The 23,803-nt window shown below is 37.0% G+C and overlaps 1 protein-coding gene across 1 annotated transcript; it reads right to left on the bottom strand.

The window, feature by feature from the left end:
* Nucleotides 1–19,245: 19,245 nt before the first annotated feature.
* Nucleotides 19,246–23,614, bottom strand: LOC127076858 (vacuolar-sorting receptor 1). Its single transcript, NM_001426853.1, has 12 exons — nt 23,193–23,614; nt 22,303–22,995; nt 22,130–22,218; nt 21,964–22,033; nt 21,808–21,891; nt 21,642–21,718; nt 21,463–21,544; nt 21,174–21,256; nt 20,964–21,030; nt 20,306–20,434; nt 20,118–20,227; nt 19,246–19,950 (listed from the first exon to the last, which is right to left on the bottom strand). The coding sequence occupies exons 1-12, from the start codon at nt 23,479–23,481 to the stop codon at nt 19,852–19,854; spliced, it is 1,872 nt and encodes a 623-aa protein (NP_001413782.1). The 5' UTR covers nt 23,482–23,614; the 3' UTR covers nt 19,246–19,851.
* Between the last annotated feature and the right edge of the window lie 189 nt (nt 23,615–23,803).

The following is a 23,803-nucleotide window of genomic DNA, read 5'->3' as shown; positions in this document are numbered from 1 at the left end:
TTAATATAACACGTACCTTGGATCAAACGATCATCTGCAGAAGTCTCAGAACCCAATAAAGCAAAGACCTTACCTCCCGACTGGTTCTCTCTCTTCGGCTTAGGACACTGTGGACTGATATGACCCAACTCTCCACAGTTGAAACAAGTTACAGTCTTCAACCGGCACTCTGCAGCCAAATGACCACCTTTGCCACACTTGAAACACTTCATCTCAGCACTGGTACACTCATGGACACGATGTCCAGCCCGACCACATCTATAACACTTAGCAGGGGCACTAGAGTCTCCCCCACTAGGCCTCTTCATCCCACTCTGCTTCTGGAAACCTTTGCCAGCTGCATACGGTTTTCCACGATCATTCTGATTCTTGCCTTCCCTATCAACTCTTTGCTGATAGCTCTCTGCTCTGGCTTTGGAATCCTGTTCAAAAATCCTGCAACAGTCAACCAAGTCAGAAAACACTCTGATCCGCTGATATCCAATAGCCTGTTTGATCTCGGGACGCAACCCGTTCTCAAACTTCACACATTTCGAAAATTCTCCAGCAGCCTCATTATAGGGAGTGTAATACTTTGACAACTCTGTGAACTTAGCAGCATACTCCGTAACAGACTTGTTACCCTGCTTTAATTCCAAGAACTCTATCTCTTTCTTTCCTCTGACATCTTCTGGAAAGTACTTCCTCAGGAATCTCTCTCTGAACACAGCCCAAGTGATCTCAGCATTTCCAGCAGATTCCAACTCAGTGCGGGTAGCAACCCACCAATCATCAGCTTCTTCTGATAGCATATGCGTACCGAACCTGACCTTCTGGTTATCGGCACACTCAGTTACTCGGAAGATTCTCTCTATCTCCTTCAACCACTTCTGAGCGCCATCTGGATCGTATGCTCCCTTGAACATTGGAGGATTATTCTTCTGGAACTCACTCAATTGACGAGCAGCTCCCATTCCCACAACATTTGGATTCCCTCCAAGTACTCCAGCTAGCATACCCAGAGCCTCAGCAATCGCAGCATCATCTCTACCTCTTCCAGCCATCTCTATTCTGAAAACCCAACAAGTTAAAACAATAAGTACTGATAGGGTTACACAACACCTATCCCGTACAGGGGAAACAGAATAATTACGACTCGACTCGACCGACTATGCTCTGATACCACTAATGTAACACCCTTCTAAAATATCCCAATTATTTAATTAAAATAATAAACATATATCAGAGTAATTATGCAGTTAAGGGTGTCACACAATCATCCACACCATGTTCCAAAATAACTGTCATGCTCTTTATTTAATCAATTAAGCATTTGCATAAATCGCAGCGGAAAAAAAAGTCAAATCAATCAAAACATGTAACATACTACATGTAAACTGGTTCAACAATCATTAAAAACATAATTAAAAGGTTCCCTCCCGATGTTACATCTATCAGAGCATGACCCACTAAGGAGATTACACTAGACTCCAAGCATTCGCTTCTACTCAACTCATTTCTCGTTACCTGAAAAATAGTTGTAAGGGTGAGTTCCTCAATCGATATAATAAGCATTATAAAATCTCATGTCATGTTAAGTAATTTGACACATTAATCACCCTAGTCACAACATACAATCAGTAACAGCACATCAGCTCAACATCATACTCAACACCAACATAAAACACAAGTATAATCTCAAATCATACTCCATGACAACACAAACACACGTATAATATTGGAATACATCCATTCATATTATACGCCATACATAATTTATGCAATGAGACTCCACACATGCGGTACCGACTATTCTCGAACATATAGTTCAAGCTCACCGATCAATCCAGATACGGCTACTAAGCTCACTAGTCCCACTCATTTGAGATCTAATGACTCACTCACTAATTCCTCACCATGGGAATTAGCTACAGCCCCGAAGGCTATGCTATGCACACTAATCATCTAGCATGCAGACATCAACAACAAATCCACAATGATTCACTCACTAATTCCTCACCATGGGAATTAGCTACAGCCCCACAGGCTATGCTATGCACGCTAATCATCTAGCAATGCAACATCAACAACAATCCACAATGGACACATGCTCACACTCTAAGCCATACAACAGTCCATTCACAAATACATGCATAATATATACATTCACAGCATTATGCATTTCATCACACATCATCAACACATGTATCAACATATCATATCATGTCAATTAATTAAACACAGTATTAGCACACTCTACTAATACCTATACTGCTCAAAACAACGGGAAATGATCCCTACTACGTCATGCATCAGCTAAGTTACATCACTCAGCCTAAACAACCAAAAACTGCACCACAACAGTTCCGGAAAACCACAAGTCTGCCCATACGCGTATTGCCCATTCCTGACCAAGTCCATACGCATATTGCCTATGCCCATACGCGTATGGCGCGTTTCCTCGCCCAACCCATACGCGTATCATCAGTCTCATACGCGTATGCTACGCGTACCACTCTCTCATACGCGTACCAACAGAGGCAAATCTACGTTCAAAATATCATTTTCCTCACCCATACGCGTAAGGCCTTCTCCATACGCGTACCAGCCATATCATACGCGTATTGCCTAGTGCCGTACGCGTATGACCAGAAACCAGAATTTCCAGATCTGCAAATGGCTTTTCCTGCTACGAGATCTATCCAATTCAACCTTCCACAGTCCAAATTTTACACACAATTCATTCATCTCATCTAACACGAATCATACACTTTCGATTTCACAAATTGCTAACCTTTCTACCTCTAATTCCTACGAATTTCTTCAATTTTAATCCCAATTTCGTTCATCCCCAAAAGTTCACAAATTCATCATACATCATTCAATCAAAGGCAATTCAATGGTTTCTCACTACCCATCACATATTATCCCATAATACCCATTAATCGATGATAAACCCCCCTTACCTGAGTTAATCCGGCGAACCTTTGAGCTTCAAGCTTTTCCGTTCTCCAACCCTCGTTCTCTGGCTCCTTGCCCTTTTTTCCCTTTTCTGTCTCCTTTTTCCTTTTCACGTGAAAATAACCTTTTTACCAAAAATGGGATTTTTCTAAATTCCAACTTATATATTTTCCAATAATTATTATCCCAATAATAATAACAATAATTCAATAATTCCAAAATAATAATAATAATAATCCAATTATCTAATTAAATTAATAAATATATTATTAACTTAATTTAAATAATTATCATATTATTATCGGGGTGTTACAACAACCCTTGCGCCGTCACCAACCCTAATGCGCCAATTTCAGACCGTCAAACACACCTCGATTATTGATTCAGTATGATTGATCAACAGGTCATTGCTTCACCATACTAATGTCGGATTCCGAAGCAAATGACCATTGATCGCTCAAAGGAAAACAACCACTTAGTGTTTGAATGAACGAAACATAAACAGTATATCACATATACCGTACTTTGCATTAGGATTACTTATATCATATATAAGCTGATCGGTCTCAATTGTGTAACCTATGGACGATCGATGTATCGCTGCTTCACCATACTAATGTCGGTACCGAAGCATAGTCAACATCAATCATCCAACTCGTACACTCATGATGCCAAATTTAATTACCCTTTTAATTAATCGATTCATTCTGTCTTTTAATCATATTAATACAGAAATTAAACAGCTATCCGATTCATGGTTTCGTAAGTGGCTCTGATACCACTGAAGGAGAATTGCGGTCCAAAACGCAACGGAAATTAAAATTTCTCCTTTAGAGATCCTTACGAATGGTCATGATCAGTGATAGAATATTTACCTCTTGTGACGATTGAAACCTTTGGTGCAGATCTCTTGTAACGATCAAAACCCTTTGATGCAGATCCACGAAACGATCACGAACGTTGAACGATGACAACGTCTCTACTCAGTCCACACGAACGGATTCCTTCAATCTCAGTGCTAGCTGGTATGAATGAAGGCTTTGAGTGAGAGAGAGAGAAAGTGAGAAAACGAAATAATGCAACCGCCAAAAAAATGCTTCTGCACAAGGGTTCTATTTATAGAACCACTTGTGTAGGCTTCAAGCTAAAAGGCCCACTTAAGTGTATTTTGGCCCATATCTTATAATATGCCCAAAATCACTTAAGCCCATGGTACCTTACCATATTTCGTATTCTACTCAAGTACACCGTACCTTACGATGTTCTATAATTCACTTAAGGGCACCGTACCTTACGGTATTCCTTAGTTACTCTATCTCTCATCAATCCGTCCTTTGTGTGTGACCCTGTAGGTTTTCGTGACGTTGGCAATTATATTAAATCATGCATTTAACATAATAAACAGTGAGCGGTATCTAGCAACACATCACTGCTACCCAAGACACGAAAATGTCAAGTGATCTGACAATTTCTTCTGTGATAATACTTATGTGTATAATTACCCTTTTGCCCTTATGTCTATATTGAACACAAGGCATAGACCGTGTCATCCTTGTCCAGTTCAATATTGGGCCCATAGACATTTATCCTGTTATGCAGGATGGGCAAATTCCATCTAGGTCACTCATGTCCCTCAGCATGCTTTGTGGAGTACCCATCAACTGTCTTTATGGTTATCCAGTTACGGACAACGTTGGATCAGCAATAAAGCACTCGACTCTACATCTAGGATCCATAGTGGTTTCAGGTCGAAGAGTGGAATACACTAATATCACCATGAGAATAACTTATGACACCTTGCATAACTTTCTATATAGTATTCTCATAGTGGGTCAATCCGGTATAAATATTACTCATAATATTCATACCTATGTTTAAGACTTGATAACTCTTTATCCATGATCCATGAGATGTGATCATCAGTCTACAAACATAATAGTCTTAATGCTTTAATGTTATCCCACTTCACACTAAAGCTCGACTACGGATACTTTAGGAATAGTGTCCTTATGTTTAATGTGTTCTCATGATTAAGTCACACTTAATACATTAAACGGACTATCTATTCCAGGGACTTTATTAATCAACCATAATAAAGAGAATGCCTTTTATTATTCGATACAAGTACCAAAATGTATTGGCCTCTAGGGCTTACACCAACATGAATTGCTTCAGATGGAAGACAGTGAAAACATAACTGATTTTTTCACCAAGGTTACAAAACTGGTGAATCAAATCAAGGCATGTGGAGAAGTGTTGACATTAAGATCTATTGTTGGAAAGATGTTGAGGTCGTTGGCTCCAAAGTTCGACCACGTGGTAGTAGCCATAGAAGAGTTGAAATATTTGTCAAAACTGACAAAGGAAGAGCTTCAATGGACGCTTGAATCTCATGAACAAAGAATGGTTGAAAGAGTTGCAGTAAAGTTGAAGAGTGATATGGCTTTGCAGGCTCAATTAGCAAAAGAAAGGAAAGGCAAAGGTAGTTGGAATGACAACAAAGGCAGAGGAGGTTACAACAATTCGACTGGTTGAAATCAGCAAGAAGGAAATTGGTCGAATCAGAGAAAACCCTAGAACCAAGGCAACCAATGAGGTGGTATTGCAGGTAGAGGAAGAGGTGGTGGTAAAAATCCAGACAAGAGTCACATTCAATGTTACAATTGTCAAAGGTATGGTCACTATTCTAGTGATTGTCTAGAAAAGCAAAAGAATCAAGAAACTTATGCAAATCTGGAGAAACATGAAGAAGAAGAGACGTTGTTGATGGTTACAACAAGAGAAGAAGAGAGATTCAAGGACCAGTGTTACTTGGACTCAGGATGAATGGATATGGCATTATAGACTTGGCCACCTCAAGTTTAAAGACATCAGATATTTGAAGAGAAAAAATATGGTTTCGGGATTACCAGAAATCGACACTCCAAACGAAGTGTATGAAGAATGTGTGCAGGCAAAGCCGCATCAGAACAACTTCAGTAAGGATGCAGGAAGCAGGTCGAAGGAAATTCTTGAAGTCATATACTCTGATGTATGTGGTCCTCTCTAGGTGGATTCGATTGGAGTTAACAAATAATTTGTTACATTGATAGATGATTTCAGTCGAAAACTGTGGTTTTACCTGATCCAGAAGAAAAGTGAAGTGATTGAGGTATTTGCCTAGTTTAAATCTATGGTCGAAAGACAAAGCAGTCGAAAGATCAAGATCTTGAGAACTAATAGTGGTGGAGAATATGTTTAGAAAGACTTCGATGCATTATGTATGAAAGAAGGGATTGTGCATGAGGTGGTGTCACCCTACACTCCATAGTATAATGGAGTCACAAAATGGAAGAAAGGAACCATTATGAATATGGTTAGAAGTATGTTGAAAGACAAGCATCTACCCAAAGAATTATGGGGAGAACCCGTGTCGACTGCGACATATGTCCTGAACAGATGTCCAACGAAGAAGCTAAAAGGAATCATGCCATAAGAATGTTGGTCTGGTGTCAAGCCTAGATTGAGTCATCTGAAGGTGTTTGGATCTATAGCACATAGACATGTGCCAGATCAGTTGAGAAGAAAACTTGATGACAAGTCGAATCAGATGATCCTGATAGGATATCATTCGACTGGAGGATACAAGTTGTTCGACCCAGTAAATAAGCAAGTGGTGATCAACAGGGACGTGATCATAGATGAGCTTAAGGAGTGGGATCGGACTGAGAATGTCAAGAAAGATTCAGTGAGAATCTTTAGTGATGAACCAACTAGTGAAGTCGAAAGAGAAGTTCGACATGAAGAAGTCAGAGGTGAAGCAGGCCCAAGCAGACCTCAAAGAACAAGACGTATGCCTGCAAGGTTGCAAGAATATGTGATTACATCAGATGATGTGGTCGATGAAGAAGGTGAGCTAGTACATTATGCTTTCTACACAGATGTCGAACCTGTCAATGCAGCTGAGGCATTTAAAGATTCGAAGTGGATGAAAGCAATGGACGAAGAATTGAAGTCAATCGAAGTCAACAACACTTGGTCACTTGTCGAATTTCCCCGAGACAAGAAGGAAATTGATGTGAAGTGGGTATACAAGGTGAAGTTGAATTCTAAAGGAGAAGTGACTCGACACAAGGCGAGACTTGTGGCGAAAGGATTTCTTCAGAAAGAAGGAATCGACTTTGATGAAGTTTTTACACCTGTTGCTAGGATCAAAACAATCAGGTTGGTTGTTGGTCTAGAAAACATGAACAGTTGGCATATGTGTCAGATGGACGTAAAATGTGCATTCCTTAATGTCCCCTTAGAAGAAGAAGTTTATGTTGCACAACCAGCTGAGTTTGTGAAACATGGCGAAGAAAGAAAAGTGTACAGGCTACATAAAGCCCTGTACGGACTTAAACAAGCTCCAAGAGCTTGTAAAAAGAAGATAGATGGTTTTCTAAGGGAGAAGGAACATGGAGTCTATGTAAGAAGAAGCAAGAATGAATTGCTTATACTATGCCTCTATGTCGATGACCTGTTGATAACAGGTAGTTGCAAGAAGGAGATTGAAGACTTCAAAGGTGATCTCAACAAGGAATTTGAAATGTCAGATCTGTGTGACATTTTATATTTCCTTGGCACCGAATTCTACAAGAGTGGTAGAGGTTTGATGATGCATCAAAGAAGGTATGCAGGCGAAATTCTCAAGAAATTTGAGATGTAAGATTGAAACCCAACTTCGACTTCAGCTGAGCCCAAATTACAATTGCCGAAAGATTCAGATGAAGATGATGTCGATCCAACCCAATATAGAAGACTTATTGGGTCACTTCGATATCTTTGTCACACAAGGCCTGACTTAGCATACAGTGTAGGTATAGTGAGTAGGTTCAAACAAAAGTCAAAGGTATCACATCTAGTAGCGGAGAAGAGGATATTGAGGTATCTGAAAGGAACTCTCGACTATGGCATTTTGTTTCCTGCAGTTGATGAAGGAAAATAATGAAAATTAGTAGGATACACCGACTCAAGTTGGTGTAGTGATGTTGAGGATCGAAAATCCACAGCTAACTATGTGTTTATGCTAGGTGGTGCACCAGTTTCTTGGAATTTGAGAAAGGAGCCAATAGTGGCATTATCGTCATGCGAAGCATAATATATATTTGCTTCTCTTTGTGCATGTCAAGCAACGTAGATGGTTAATCTGGTCGAAGAGATAACAGCAAATAATCATGGAGCAATTACCATGAAGATCGACAGCATGCCAGCTATCAATCTGACGAAGAATCCGATAGCACATGGTCGAAGCAAGCGCATCGAAATTAGGTTCCATTATCTTCGAGAGCAGGTAGCAGACGGGAAGATGAATGTGGAACACTGCAGAACTGAGAATCAGATTGTAGACATCATGACGAAGGGAGTGCAGGTCGAAGTGTTTAGAAGACTAAGAGTTATGATGAATATAGATAGCTTATACACAATGAATTAGGTGGTGTGTTGAATTGTAATTCCTTGTGTCGAAGCAAGTTGATCGACAGAGCAAGGAAGTGTTGAACCACCTAGTGTGTTGAGTTGTGTTAGTGTGCCGAAGTGTCGAAGCATGTTGTTTCACATAGGACTTCGACTTATGCCTATTTTAGTAGTGTTAACTATTTTGGGCTTTTATAGTTTTGGGTTTTGGCTTGAGGTCCAAATTAACCTAAATCTATAAATAGAGGGAGTAACCCCTATTTTTGTAATGAAATGAATAGAGTATTCATAACATTGTGTTCACAGTATTTTGCAGTTGCAAAGTGAATAAGAAGTTTTCCACAGTTTGTGGGCATAGAGAAACTCTGCAGAATTTTATTACTCTTCTCCTTCATCGTTCTTTACACTCTTTCTTTCTCCATTGTTCTTTTCTTTTATTATCATTGTGTGGGTGATAAAAATCTTCCTCATCAAGATTAATTGAAATTCTCCATAGGTTTTGGGGGATTTCCAACAAATTCGTCAATTGAGAATTCAATTGGAAGAGAATTATCCATATGTGGTTGTAACCTAGTCATGAAGATGTGGATTTCAAATATCCATGAAAACTTAAGGGTGTGTTTTGATTGATGAAAAGAGATGGAATGAAATGGAATGGTGTCTTGTTCCATTGTTTGGTTTTACAAAAAAAATGAATGGAATGGAATGTGATGTGATTGAATCCATTATATTCAATACCATTATTTAAATTCATTTTTCATTCCACCCAAATTAGAGTGTATATGATGGAATGGAATAAACTAATAACACAATTACTTTTATCCTCCAAACCCAAAGTTTCACTTTCATTAACCAAGTTAATGTTTCTAAAATAAAGGGTAAAAAAGGAATAAAAGCATTATAATGATTTTTGCTCCTTCTGATTTCCAAACAGTGGAATGTGATATTAGTTTCACTCCGTAGTAAAATATCCAAACAATTGAATGAATTTATGTCTCATTCCGCTCCATTTTATTTTGTTCCGCTCCGTTAGCTTTAAATTATCCAAACAGACCCTAAGAGAAAGTTATGGAGATGCAGAAATTTTGGAAAGGTACTTATAAAATTGCTACGATGTATTATTAATCTCATTCTTTCCCAAACTCTTGATGCATAATTTATTGTTAATTGTAGTCAGATATAAATTGTGAGTTACTTATCTAGAATGATGAACTAAATGAAATGACATGGAAATCTCGAAATCATGAACTTTCCAAAAGTCTGGATATGGAGTTTGGCAAAGACTTTGGGAAGAAGCTTGACCTTGTTGATGAAATTGTTATTTCTCTTAATAATAGAATTGAGCAATACCAGGGGTAAGATGAAAGTATTTTTGTTATAGTAACTTTGAATGGGTATTAAAACATTATGAGCAATTTGATATTGATGGGAATGAATATTTTGCGGAGTTAAAGTTATTAAGAAAAAATAATTCTGAAGAAATCATAAGACCGATAGATATATTATTATTTTCGAAAGACTTGAATTGTTTTCCTAATGTAATTATTGCATATAGAATTTTATTGACTATTCATATTACAGTTACTTTTGTAGAATATTTAAAAAAAATTGAAGTGGTTAAAGACTTACTTGTGGTCTACTATGTCACAAAAAAGGCTTAATGGATTGACGTTGATAGCAGTTGAAAATATATTTTAGAGATAGTAAAATATGAAGACTTAGTTGATGAATTTGCTTCAAAAAATATTTAGAGGAAAACTCTTTTTAAGTAGTTAGAAATTTTAAGTTGTATGAGATGATATTTATAATTTAAATAATATATAATTGTATTTTTTGGTGTGTCATTTTTAATTATTGAAATGTATTTTTTTTTAATTTGAACTCATTTTTTAAATCAGAACAGGGTCTGGATTGAATAGGTCGGTTCTGCAAGTAACAACTTTTGTGTGTAACGATTAGTTATTTTTGGATACTTGAAAAGCATATGAAATAGGGAATTGTTTATCTCATTATAAGTGATGGAAAAGCAAGCTAATGAATTCCAAAAAATTTCCCTTTAAAATCAGGAAGTGCATTTTCAGACGTACCATTTTCACACAAAAACATGTCATAAGTCAGACTAATAGAATATCTTCATATTGGTGTAGATGATTTGTTACTATTTTTATATGATTTTTTAATTATTCCATATGTAATTATATTCATGAGACATCAATTCCTTCCCAAATCAGAATTTGGTAACAAATGTATATATTGAGAAATCACATCAATGAAAATCAGGGAACGATATTTATTTATGATATCAGATTTCTCGATCAAAATATATTCCTCCTAGCCACTGCACATCTTCTATACCACCATAACTAACAACTCTTCTTCCCCATCAAGCAATGACGACACTTCGTCAAAAACGACCCAATCCCCTCCGGTGGTGAATACCAAATTCCATTCCACTTTCACCATTACCAATGTCAAAAACATTATACCATTGATGTTGGATAATGACTCTGATCTATATCTCTCTTGGTATATTCTACCAATGATATCGACCTTTGGAATCATCTAGATGTTGGGGTATGCAACTGTCACACAAGATATACCTCATTATGTTCTTGTGATTAATAACACCGCCGAATCATGTTGGAATCGTATTATCTCTATGTTCAATGATAACAAACACTCATCTCCAGTCAACTTGCAAACATCGATTCTCTAGTCACAAATACTCGTTTGGTATTAAAAATAATTTTCGGTCTCACTAAGGCCTATGTCCGGTTCGTAACATACATCCAACAACACGACCCTCTTCCGATCTTTGCAACCGCAAATTCAAGACTTGAACTCGAAGAATCTATAATGTTAGCCGTTTGTGACTTCGACTCTTCCTCCACTCCAGTGACACTCATGGCCAAAACTACATCGTCCAATGATGATAATCCACGACATTCCTCTCCCAGTTACACATATCAAAAAACTACAACCCACCATCCAACACTTCTCGTGATAACCTAGGCAAGAAAAATAATCGTAACACCGACGACCGAAACTACGGGAGGGGCCTTCAGACCTTCCCAATCGTTTCAGCGGCACAGGTCATGGCCATGAACAACAACAGTGGAAACAATGGATGCCATGGCAACAATGGGCTCCATGGGATATCCCACCTTGTCTTTACGGAAATTTTACTTCATACCCCTACATTTGGACTCATACCCCAACAATTTTTTAAAAATACCAATTTTACCCTTAACTTGTTTTAACCAATTTACCATTTCATTTTTACCATTCAGTTGATACTTCTGAAAATTACACATTGCACCCTCGTACCGGAACTCCTGGAAAAAGACTTCCGGTATGTATTTTTTTCAAACCGGGAGACTTTGAAAAAGACATCTGGAACACTGCAGACAGTAAACTGGAAGACTTGTTGAAAGAGTTCCGGTTCTTTTTTTAAAAAAACGTTCCGGAACACTTATTGAAAGAGTTCCGATTAGCAACGAGACACATACCAGAACTCTTTGTTGAAGTCTTCCGGTATTATTTTTGTGTATTCCGGAACTCTTCTTTGAAGGCTTCCGCTTTGCTTTTTTTTTAAACTTTTTTTTATTGTGCAGGAATGGAAAATTTTCCCCAAATATGTGTAGATACTTCTGATGCATTTTTAACGACTGAAATATTTGGTTGTTCAATAGTTCGTAGAGACTTGGGGTTGGAAATAATAGACAAGGATATGTCAACTTTGTATGACAAGTTATTTTGTAATCGGTTGTCAGAAGTGAGAGAATCTTTGATGATAAAATCCTTTGGTTCACAGCCACCAGAAAAATGGTTGACTCTACCAAATATGGGTTACTTGATAGTGAATCGTTATAATGTTGTACTTGTCTGTTTAGGAAATTCGTGCATGACTTTCTTTCATATGACAAGTTCACATTCACCAAATGTCTCCATTTATTGCATTGATTTTGTTAACCAAAATCATTGGGTTCAAGTACGTATTTAATTTTATATGACTTAATGTTTTAATTATTTCACTTTATTAAATATATGTTTTAATTATTGTCATCAGGTTAACATGAAAGAGGGGTTTCTGTTGCCACCGGTCACATTAGATTGGAAGAAGTTTCGTTGTCAAGCAGCAACGTCTTGGGTGTTAGGATCTGCAGGACGTCTACAACATTGGCAATTACTTATGCCTATATTAGCATGAATATGTAATCAAAACATGAATATGTAATCAAAACATGAATATTATATTATGTCTATTATATCCAGTTCTAAAACTTAATACATAAATCAATGTGAACGAGAAATATGCAAAGCTTCAAATAAATCAGCAAACTGTGGATCTTCCTCTTCGACATTAACCTGTCTCAGATAACGATGAATCAATGTAGATAAACAAGCTCAATTAAGATCAGATGGTCCTGCGTCATAAACAAGAACTGGTACCTCTCTTGGTTCGTCACGATGGGGAGGGGCCAAACGTGGATCGAAATACAATAATACCGCTCCAGATAACCATCTTCTATATCCGGTGGAGTGGTGACCAGGGTAGTTGGACAGGTCACAGCAATAACGCTCTGATGGTAACCAATCCAATCAACATCAATATCAGTAGCCATCATACAATCAAGAGGTGAGGATGGAACATATTGCTTGTACCCGAACTGACGTAAACATTTGTCAGGCAAGTATGGAACAACTGTGTCACCCCACTTCAAACATCCCATGTACAGACATAACTCATCAAACTGACGCCATCCTCTATGATCCTCAAATGGACTCCATATCACGTCAACATGTGTCAGCTCATCCAAAATAGGTCGTAAATCATCCACCTTTAGGACTCCTTGCCTATAGGATCATCTCATCGCTCGAGGAATACCATAATTATCAGCTAATTTCCAATTGTCTCCTCTTTTTCAAACAGTTGGAAAGTACTCGTGAATCCAGCACTGTTACAAAATAAAAACATAATAAACAAAATAAATTAAGTTAACATACTTTATAAATGAATCCAACACTTAATAAACAAAATTTAACTATATACCTGTAGGAGAGTAGGATATCCACCGAGCTGCTTACAACTGAACATGGACGCATCTCAAAGGTATCTGTATAGGGTAACCAATGCAGCTGCTCCCCAACTATATCTTGAACATCTATCTAAGTCCATAAACAGTATGAGATATCGTGTCTCGACAAGTGTAAAGGTCTTGTTGGCAAAAATTATGGAACCCACCAACATCAACAAATATGCTCTAGTCGCATATGCCCAGCTAGAAGCAGCTCTATGTTGTACGAATAAATCGTATAACCACTCCAATTTATAATAAGAATCCTCGCAGCTACGAACATGTGATTGTGCCTCACCATGTAACACTCCTAAGTAGTCAACAACAAGTTCAATAATCACCTCTTCAGTGACATCCTGAGGACTCTAGAAGACACCCCTGATGGGCAAGTGAAGCAGACATGAGACGTCACCCAAAGTAATGGTCATTTCACCAAACGGCATGTGAAATGAAGATGTCTTTAGATGCCATCTTTCCACAAATGCAGATACCTGATTTGTGTCTATCTTGTTCAAACTAGTTCTCTGAAGTGAAGATAACTCATACCTAGATACCCAACTCTCCACCTGTTGTGGAAGAGCTAGTGGAACCCTCGATGTCAGTTTTAGTCCGTGTCCAACAACCTTTAACTCTTTCTTCAGACCTCTTTCCTAAAAACAATTAAAACACATATTATAAAACACAATATAAAATATTCAAATATTATTCAATTTCAAATATATCTCATTTATTTACCTCACCAAACCATAAATGGCGAGCAACATGATACTCGTACTTTACCAAAAGAGACGTATTGTACGACCCTCATGGATATCCAGTCGGCTCTGCTGCAAATGAAGATGCACTCCAACCTAAACTGCGGTCTGGAATCCTACCATCTGCACCTCATTTTCGAACCACTATAAAAAAATATTATAACAAAATAATTTTAAAAAATTATTATAAAAAATAAAATAAAATAAAATAAAAAACGCACCGAAGCACTTTGTTAAAAGAGTTCCAGTGTGAAAAAAAATTAGGTTGACTACCGGAACACTTCTTAAAAGAGTTTTGGTTTAGTTCATGCAAACCGGAAGTCTTTAAGAAAGAGTTCTGGTATATACTTTTCCAAATCGGAAGACTTTCTTAAAGAGTATCGGTTCAATGCCCCAAAACTGCAGCGAACTGGAAGTCTTTTAAGAAGTGTTCAGGTATATGTCTTGTGAACCAGAAGACTTACTCTTAGTGTTCCAGTTTACAAGGCCAAAAATGATCTTCCGGAAGTCTTCAGGCGCAAATGAAAAAAAATCCATTTTTGAAAAATATACACTATTTATATGAGGGTATTTTGGTCCAAAATATTTAATTGTAGGGGTATGGGTACAATTGTAGGGGTACGAGGTGCAACTTTCTGTCTTTACCCATCTTATAATTAAAGTAGGCCCAAAAATGTTGCACAACCTCAACAAGGAGGATGGGCCAAGATCATAACATGTTGCTTAGAATGTCAATGCATCTAGCCCAATTGACATTGAAACTGCTTTACACACACCCAATCTTGCTTAGCCCGATCAATCTTGGTATATGGGCATTGGGGTTACTTCTCATATGACATCTTCGCAAGGTAATCTTTCATCTTATTTTAATTTGAGCAAAAATAATAATATAATTGTCATAAGTGGTCACTTTATTCCTATTTATGGTCTTGGTAGTGCACACATAACCCCCACCCCGCCCAAACCACCACCATCACCACCATCACCCTCATTTTGTCATAAGCAATGTACTACATACTCCAAAATTAATTAAAAACTTAATGTATATTCATAAATTTACTACTGATAATAAGGTTTTAATTGAATTTGACCCATTTTGACTTTTCTGTAAAGGATTTTCAGACGTGGATGAATCTAATGAGATGTGAGAGTCAAGGTGATTTATACCGTATCACAACCAACACCAACTCAAAAAATAAAGCCAAGCCCATTTTTTTCCCTTGCAGCTCTGTCGTCCTCTATGTGGCATGATCATTTGGGTCCTCCAGGAGAACATATTTTAAATTCTCTTAGACAAAATAAATTTATTGAATGTAATAAATCTAACCAAATACATTCTCATTTATGTCATTATTGTTCTCTTGAAATATCAAATTGCCTTTCATGAATTCAAATAATACTATTCTTTGTCGTTTGATATTTTACATAGCGATGTATGGACGTCTCTTGTTGTAAGCTCTTTAGGTCACAAATATTATGTTGTTTTCTTGGATAATTACTCAATTTTTGTGTGAACTTTTCCAATTTCAAATAAATCTCAAGTATATTCTAATTTTCAAAAACTAAAGGCCTACATCAACACACAATTTCAACGAGAAACTAAAATAATTCAATGTGACAATGGTAATGAATACGTCAATAATAATTTTTGAAACATATGTGATATTAACGGAATGTCATTTAGTTTGTCTTGCCCTTATACATCATCTTAAAATGGCAAATCCTAACGAAAAATACGCTCCATTAATAATATTATTCGAACTTTATTAATTCAGGCATCTTTAACACCTACTTTTTGGCATCATGCTCTTGAAATAACAACATATATCTTAAACATTTTTTCAAATAAAACCATAAATTTTGAGTCACCACTTAAAATGTTATATCACAAAGAACCTTCTTACTCACATTTACGGGTGTTTGGTTGTTTATGGTATCCCATTTTTCCTTCCACTATGATACATAAGCTCCAACATCGATCCACTCTGTGTGTCTTTCTTGGGTATCTGAAAAATCATCGAGGATATAAATATCTAGATTTAACCTCCAATAAAACTAGTATTTATCGCCATGTCTTATTTGATGAAACTCATTTTCCATATGCAAAGATGCACACACCCCGACCTACTACGTATAACTTCCACGAAAAATGAATTGTACCCCTATTACATAAACGGCATACTTACCCAAGCACAGAGTTACCCACACAACAACCCACTGGTTCATCCCTCAAACCGGTCCACCACACCCTATATGGACCCACCCACAACCCAAATCTCACCCATTCGGTCCCACGTCCCTCTTCCTCCTCCACAACAGCCCAACCATTACCAAATAGCAATTCCCACCCCCCACAAACACACATACGGAATCCACAAGTCAAAATCCCTTTCCTCCAATTTTCCAACCCACCTTACGAATAAACACCAAATGTGTCACTAGGAGTCAAGATGAAATCTTTAAACCAAATCAAAAATATTATGGTCTCCACACACATGTTACCAAATCTCCTATACATAAAAGCCTTGTGTATGCACTTAAAGACTTAAATTGGAAAATGGCCATGGATGGTGAATATAACACTCTAATTAAAAATAAGACGTGGGATTTAGTGTCACGGCACACTGTTGTTAATGTTATTCAATATATGTGGATTTTAGACATAAAGAAAACTATGAAGGTTCTTTTGAGAGGCATAAAGCCTGACTTGTAGGTGATGGTGCAAGTCAACAGGTCGGTATCGATTGTGGAGAAATTTTTAGTCAAGTGGTCAAACTAGACACTATCTGTATTGTCCTTAGTATTGTTATTTCAAAATCTTGGAAAATTCATCAGTTGGATGTCAAGAATATGTTTCTCCATGGAGAACTAAAATAAATTGTTAACATGCATCAACCATTGGGATTTAAGGACCCAGCGAATCCTCATCGTGTTTGTCTTCTACATAGATCATTATATGGGCTTAAACAAGCTCCTCGAGCTTGGTATAAGCGATTAGCAGATTATGCTTTTTCTATTGACTTCTTTCAAAGCAAGTGTGATCACTCTTTTTTCATCTACAAGAAAGACACACATATGACTTACATCTTACTATTTGTTGATGATATTATTCTTACTATTTCTTCTGATGCACTGCAAAAATCTATCATTTCCCTTCTTAGTTTAGAGATTGCTATGAAAGATTTGGGACCCTTGAGCTATTTTTTGGGGTATTGTGGTCACTCGCCATCAAAGAGGTCTTTTCCTCGCCCAAAAAAAGTATGTCAAAGACATCCTAGTACGCGCCACAATGTCAACTTGCAAGTCCAATCCAACCCCCAGTTGACACAAAATTAAAGATGAGCGTCACACATAGCACTCCATATGAGAATCCATCACTTTATCTCCGCCTTACAGGTGCTCCTCAGTATGTCACTTTCACTCGCCTCGATATCTCCTATGCAGTTCAACAAATATGTCTTTTTATGCACAACCCGATTGATGCTTACATGCATGCCCTACGACATATCTTACGCTACATTAAGGGCACATTGAGTTATGGTTTCAATCTTTATCTTTCATCTACTGCCTCTTTAATATCTTATACATATGCTGATTAGGGAGGGTGTCCTAATATCAGACGCTCTACTTTTGATTATTGTGTGTTTCTAGGTGATAATTTGCTCCCTTGATCCTCAAAACGTCAACCCACTTTATCCCAATCAAGTGCTGAAGTCAAATATTGCGGTGTTGCTAACGTGGTATCTGATTCTTGTTGGATGTGGAATCTCCTTCTTAAGTTAAATTGTCTTATTCACAAGGTCACATTAGTTTGCTGTAACAACATAAGTACAATATATATCTCTGGTAACCCAATTCAACATCGAAGAACAAAACAAGTAGAAATTGATATTCATTTCGTTCACAAAAAGGTAGCTCGAGGCCATATTCAAGTTCTCCACTCCCCTCACGGTATGAAATTGCCAAAGATCTTCCATTAATACTCTTTTAGGACTTCAGGAATAGTCTCAACATCGGTCATCCATTAATACTCTTTTAGGACTTCAGGAATAATCTCAACATGAGTCAACCTTCTGTTTCGACTGCGAAGAGTAATAGAATATCTCCATATTGATATAGATGGTTTGTTAATATTTGTATATGATTGTTATTATTCCATATTAATTATATTCACGAGACATCAATACCTTCACAAATCAGAATTTGGTAACAATTGTATATATTGAAAAATCACATCATAGAAAATCAGGGAATGATATTTCTTTATTTATATATTGATTTTCTTTCTGTCACCATTATAATATAAGCCATGTTTATGAATTGTTCGGCTATTTATAAGATAAGCAGGTATACTATTCTCAAGCTTGAAATTCAAAACTTTTTAAAAACACTCGAAAAAAAATCCTCCATTTTAGAATCAGAACCTTGAATTTCAAAGCTGGGATTAATCGGCATCCCATCCCATAAGAACCCTTTTTTTCATCAGATGAACTAGGTTAAGCTAATTTTCAAATAAGCTAAAAAATCAAAAACAGTGCCTAACCGATAAAAAGCATTTATTCAATTTGATGACAAAACAATTTCAACTTTCAACTACTAAATTCATAATAATCTCAAAGAATAAAACTCATCCCAGTAATCCAATTCAGAAACCAATTACCCTGAATACCCTGAATAGATAGAGTTGCAGCAACAATTGAGTTTTATTATAATGTACACTTCACTCATTTCCAATCAAGGCATTGAAAAAATAAGATGGATGGCCTTAAATGTTCCCGAGAGTATTCTTTCGAATTTAATATATTTTCAAACAATTCCCGAGTTTTCATTAGGATGTGAAAAAACAATTCCCATGAATTAACGATGTTTGATAATTGTACCCTTAATTAGACGAAGTTCTCAAAATATTGTAAATGTGCTATTTTTAATTTTACCCCTTATGTTTTCTCCCTCATATGTTAATCCCCTTTCAAACTCCCTCCAATAAATATAAATTTCATTCCCTCGCATATTTGAGTTGACGGGGTCAAAATCGTACAATCGCCCTCTGCAGTTAAGCCTAATTCTTAGAGTACAAAGTCTTTCATAAACAAGAAGACAACTAATTGAGTTATGAATTCTGATGCACTTAAAGAATAGGGATCCATTCCCCTAATGCAGAAACTTTTACCGTTTCTCCCTTATTTTGCATAGTGGGAGATTCCACATTACTGTCATGTGTAAATCACACATGAGAGGATCCCATCTACATTACACATTTGTGCAACCTCCAATAATAAAGTGAAGAAAATAAAGCAGGAACACCCGGAAGAGCAATGGAATAGTATCAAGATGTTATCTGAACTACAGCACCATAAGTTACAACATTGTGCGTGGAAGATTACATCTGGTAAACAGAAATCCAGGATCTAGTGAAATACCTCTCCCACCTTCCAAGTATACAAAATGCTAGATTCCCAACCAAAAGAGAACAAATAAAACACTCAAGAGCATTCTAAATTTCTAACTGTAGATATTTTATTGTCCATATGATAAAGTACCAAATTAAAGGCTCAGAATGGTAGACAGCTCAAAGAGGGCACATGAGAAGCCACATCCATATGCTGCACGCCATGAGATCCCAAGAGACTGACCTGTTTTTTCTTTCAACCTCTTTGATGATTGACGTGATTTGGACCTTCTTCTTGGCTGTCCAAGGGCATATATTGTGCCATGATTGCTCTGATTTCAGAATCCATGTATTGCTGCAAAACCACCAACAAAACACCATTAACTTTGACATTAACTATATGCTAATAAAATACGACAAAGTAAACATGTTTTGGGAAACTCGATACGCTGTGATGCTATAGAAATTTATCACTTTGCACAAAATAACACCACAGAAATGAGAGAATGCAGCAAAGCTTACCCTAATTCTATATTTATACACAAGGAATCCCCCTCCAGCAATCATAGCTAAGGCAATCAAAACGACCCAAAAAGCAGCCCAAGTGGATTTTGCCTGACTGGCAGTTTTACCTGTAGATTACCCAGTAGAGTATTACAACAAAAACATGTAAATGTGGAGTAAAAAAAGGATAATTGTATACAACTCACTGATGCATGTATCCTGGTCTTTGATATACAGAAGATCTCCACTACAACTGCAGTTATAGCTGCCCCAAGTATTCTTGCAGCTACATTCAGGGCACTGACAAGCTTTCTTATCTTTGCATTCATCAATGTCTGTCAAGACAAAATAGATAAAGTTCAACTTATGAATTCTGATTTTTTTTTACTGAAAACATATACTAGGTATCATCAAGTTCACAATACTTTTTCAAACCCATTAACTAAGAGAAGACTGCAACTACTTGACTGGTGATAGTAAGTTCAATTGCAGTTTATCCAAGTATAGAAGCCAATGTTAAACTTACTGAGATTTCAGCAACTCTACAGTGAAACAGAGAGGACAATACATATTTGGATAAAAGAGGGAAGGAGACAACTTTGACCCAGTTTCAAGCATGAAGTACTAATTAATAATAGTATCATGGACTCCATTAATATTTCAGACATATTTAGAGAAAGACAATAAGACATTCAAGAATGACCATGTTCAGTTACAATTGATAAAAGTATTCAACATGGAATCAAGGGCTCTATTCATGGTATACATAGTATTTATTTACTAGGGTGATCTGTTACATCTGCACAGTCAGAAAACTAGCATAGGGGATATAATAACAGCGAAAACAACATAAGCATCCCTCACCTTCACAATTTTTTACACCATCACCTTTAAACCCGGCAGGACACTGGCATTTAACTCCTCCATCATCCTGTTTTCACAACAATTTGGGAAGTAATTCAGTTTCAAATTTGGGATTTATAAGCCAATAGAACTTTAACTATTTAAACAAAAACATCATTGGAGATAAATAAGTTGAATGTAGTTTGGTCAAGAAACTTAATAGTTACTAACCAAACAAGCAGAAAATGCATGTCCATTCCGGGCATCATGCCAACAGCCTCCATTGTTAATCTTGCAACGCCCATGTCCACTAACTGCAAACACAAAAGAAGCTAGTTACGCACAACTACGACTGCACAACGGGAAAAAAATCACAGATGTCTCACAGCTAAAGGATCATCATCATTACACCCTGCTATGCACAGCATGTAAGTGAAGGCAATAAACATTATGCAGCAATAGTGAGCCCTCTTAGAAATCAATTTTGCATGCATAAAGGTAAAGATTAAAGCCATTTCACCTTCACAAGTTGTATAACCATCTCCTTTGAATTGCACCCCATCAACCAAGGGGCATTCACATACTCGTCCACGGAATGTATCCTGAGAAGATACTTAACATTGTCAGATCAGAACATAGGAAATTAAAAATCTGCAGTACCCTGTTATTAGATAGTTTGTTTAATGAGGACAAAAATACCTTGCATGCAGTGATATTAGCCGTTTTATCCTGCCAACAACCACCGTTGTTTGTCAAACACTCATTTGTTTCCACATCTGCCCAAAAAAACATCAGTATGAGGTCTAAAAACTAGTCTACTCTACATAGCACATGTCCCTTGTAACAAAGGCAAGTAAACAATTACCATTGCTCAAACAAACAGCTGGGTCAGTGGTTTCCTCAAACCCAGAACAAATAGCCTTTAGAACGGCCCCTTTCTCCAATTTACCTGGAAAGGTTCTTTTTAGAACTGGATAACCGATTACTAATACAATCTATCACATGAGCGTGTAGGACAAACCTCGATATTGTCTGTTATTGACAACAAGAGTAGGCAATATGGTAACATCACCACGTGTTCCCTTCCCAATCTACAAAACCAGTTTCATTAAACATCAACAAGTAAATATAATGTTACAACCAATTAAAAGGTAACATAAACTAAAATCAACTATAAAGGACAATACTTGGGCATCTTGCTCTTCTTTTAAAATGGAATTTTCAGTATCAGCATTCGGATCTCCCATGCACTTGTCAATCTTTTCAACGTCAAGACCTGCAGATATTTAACGAGCATATTACAAAGTCATTATCAAACAACCGCTCCAAGAAAACATAATAAGCATGACGATTCACTCACCCAGAGATTTAATGACGGAATTTGCACATTCCTTATTGTACTTTTTCTCCTTCATCGGGCATCTAATTTGAAAATCAGTAACATAGTCCCACCACACCCAAGACTTTTCTGTTTCTTTTGCCACCTTGAAAACACATAGCTGCCTTAAATTTTCAACAACCACATCTTTTCCATCATAACCTGTGTTGAAGTCCTGCTCAGGATCCGGAGCGCAATATCTTCCATGGTTTATACATTGAGACTTACACTGCTTACTCAACGTAAATGCATGAGGACAATACCAAGTTATATAATGAGGTGTAAACTGAGTATAACCTCCTTTCTCTAAAATCTGCGCCGCACCCTTAAAATCCTTCAAAAACTCAATCAACATATCACATTTAACACCACACTCATCATTACTATTTGTCCACAACTCATACTCAACACGATCATCAGGGTGAGGAACAGCCTCTCTCCAGTCAAGATTAACATTAACCATATCCCCACCACTGATAGCATCCTTCAACTTCTCACCAAAACTCTTTCCAATAAGAGCAGAAGGTATCGTAATATTCTCAATGTACTTAGCAGAAGATACATCCTCTTCCGGCGTATCCATAGTAATCAACGGTTCCTCTATATCATCCGCAACAAGAACCGCCGAAGCTCCAGCCTTCTGAGCATTCCAAACCTTCAAAGCAAAGAAGCAACCTGCAGTAATGCATGCGTAAATTGCGATCAAAATTAAAATCTCAAGGTATTCATTCAAGCACTCAACGATTATAAAACATGCAAATGAAACAAATCAAAGATAGCACTTAAGTGAATAATCCAAATTAGTAAAATTCTTAAAAAAGAAAAAACATGAATAAAGTGAAGTAAAGTAAAGCAAAGTTGTTAGTTCTTACTTCCACGATCGAGCAAAAGGATAGTGGGAAGAGCACCAGGACGTGATTTGAAGGATGAATCGAAGTCTTTACAACCCTTACTATTATCTTTAGGGTAAACAACGTTTCCGGCCATGCTACCACCGTATTGAGGTATTCCGAAGTTACCGATGGCACTGTCGTGCTTGCCTTTGATTTTCTCCGGCGAAGTGACCGACAAACTGTTCTTCTCCACCACGAATCTCGCCGTTGACAAGCTAGTCAACATAAACCCTAGAAACAGAATCGCCGACAATCTCCAACACTTCATTTTTGTTTCTTCTTTTTTTCAACAGAACAAATTTGAGATCAGAGAAATGAGTCTCGTCTGAAACATGTGGTAGTGTTATCTGTTGAAGTTGCTGCACGCTAAACTCGTGATTAACTCACTTCATTACTATTTTAAATTCTGCTTTCTAGAATAATTAATTCTTAAACCCACTTTTTTTAATAGTACAATTAATTCTTAAACCACTGTTTTCTTAATAGTACAATTAATACTTAAACCCACTTTTTTGTTTTTAAAGGGTGAATAAAGTTGCATGTCGCATAACTGTCTTAATAGGAATTTATATAAAATTAAGATGATAATA

Source organism: Lathyrus oleraceus, chromosome 4, assembly GCF_024323335.1.
Source record: "Lathyrus oleraceus cultivar Zhongwan6 chromosome 4, CAAS_Psat_ZW6_1.0, whole genome shotgun sequence".
Lineage (NCBI taxonomy): Eukaryota > Viridiplantae > Streptophyta > Magnoliopsida > Fabales > Fabaceae > Lathyrus > Lathyrus oleraceus.
This window is presented reverse-complemented; position numbering and strand designations above follow the sequence as displayed.

Bases quoted from the DNA above. Each gene is read 5' to 3' on its own strand.
- LOC127076858 (NM_001426853.1), bottom strand. From the start codon at position 23,481: ATGAAGTGTTGGAGATTGTCGGCGATTCTGTTTCTAGGGTTTATGTTG. The intron at 21,257-21,462 runs GTGAAATGGCTT...TTGTGTTTGCAG, and splicing joins TGGTTATACAACTTGTGAAG to TTAGTGGACATGGGCGTTGC. The intron at 20,435-20,963 runs GTGAGGGATGCT...TTGTCTTGACAG, and splicing joins TGGTGTAAAAAATTGTGAAG to ACATTGATGAATGCAAAGAT.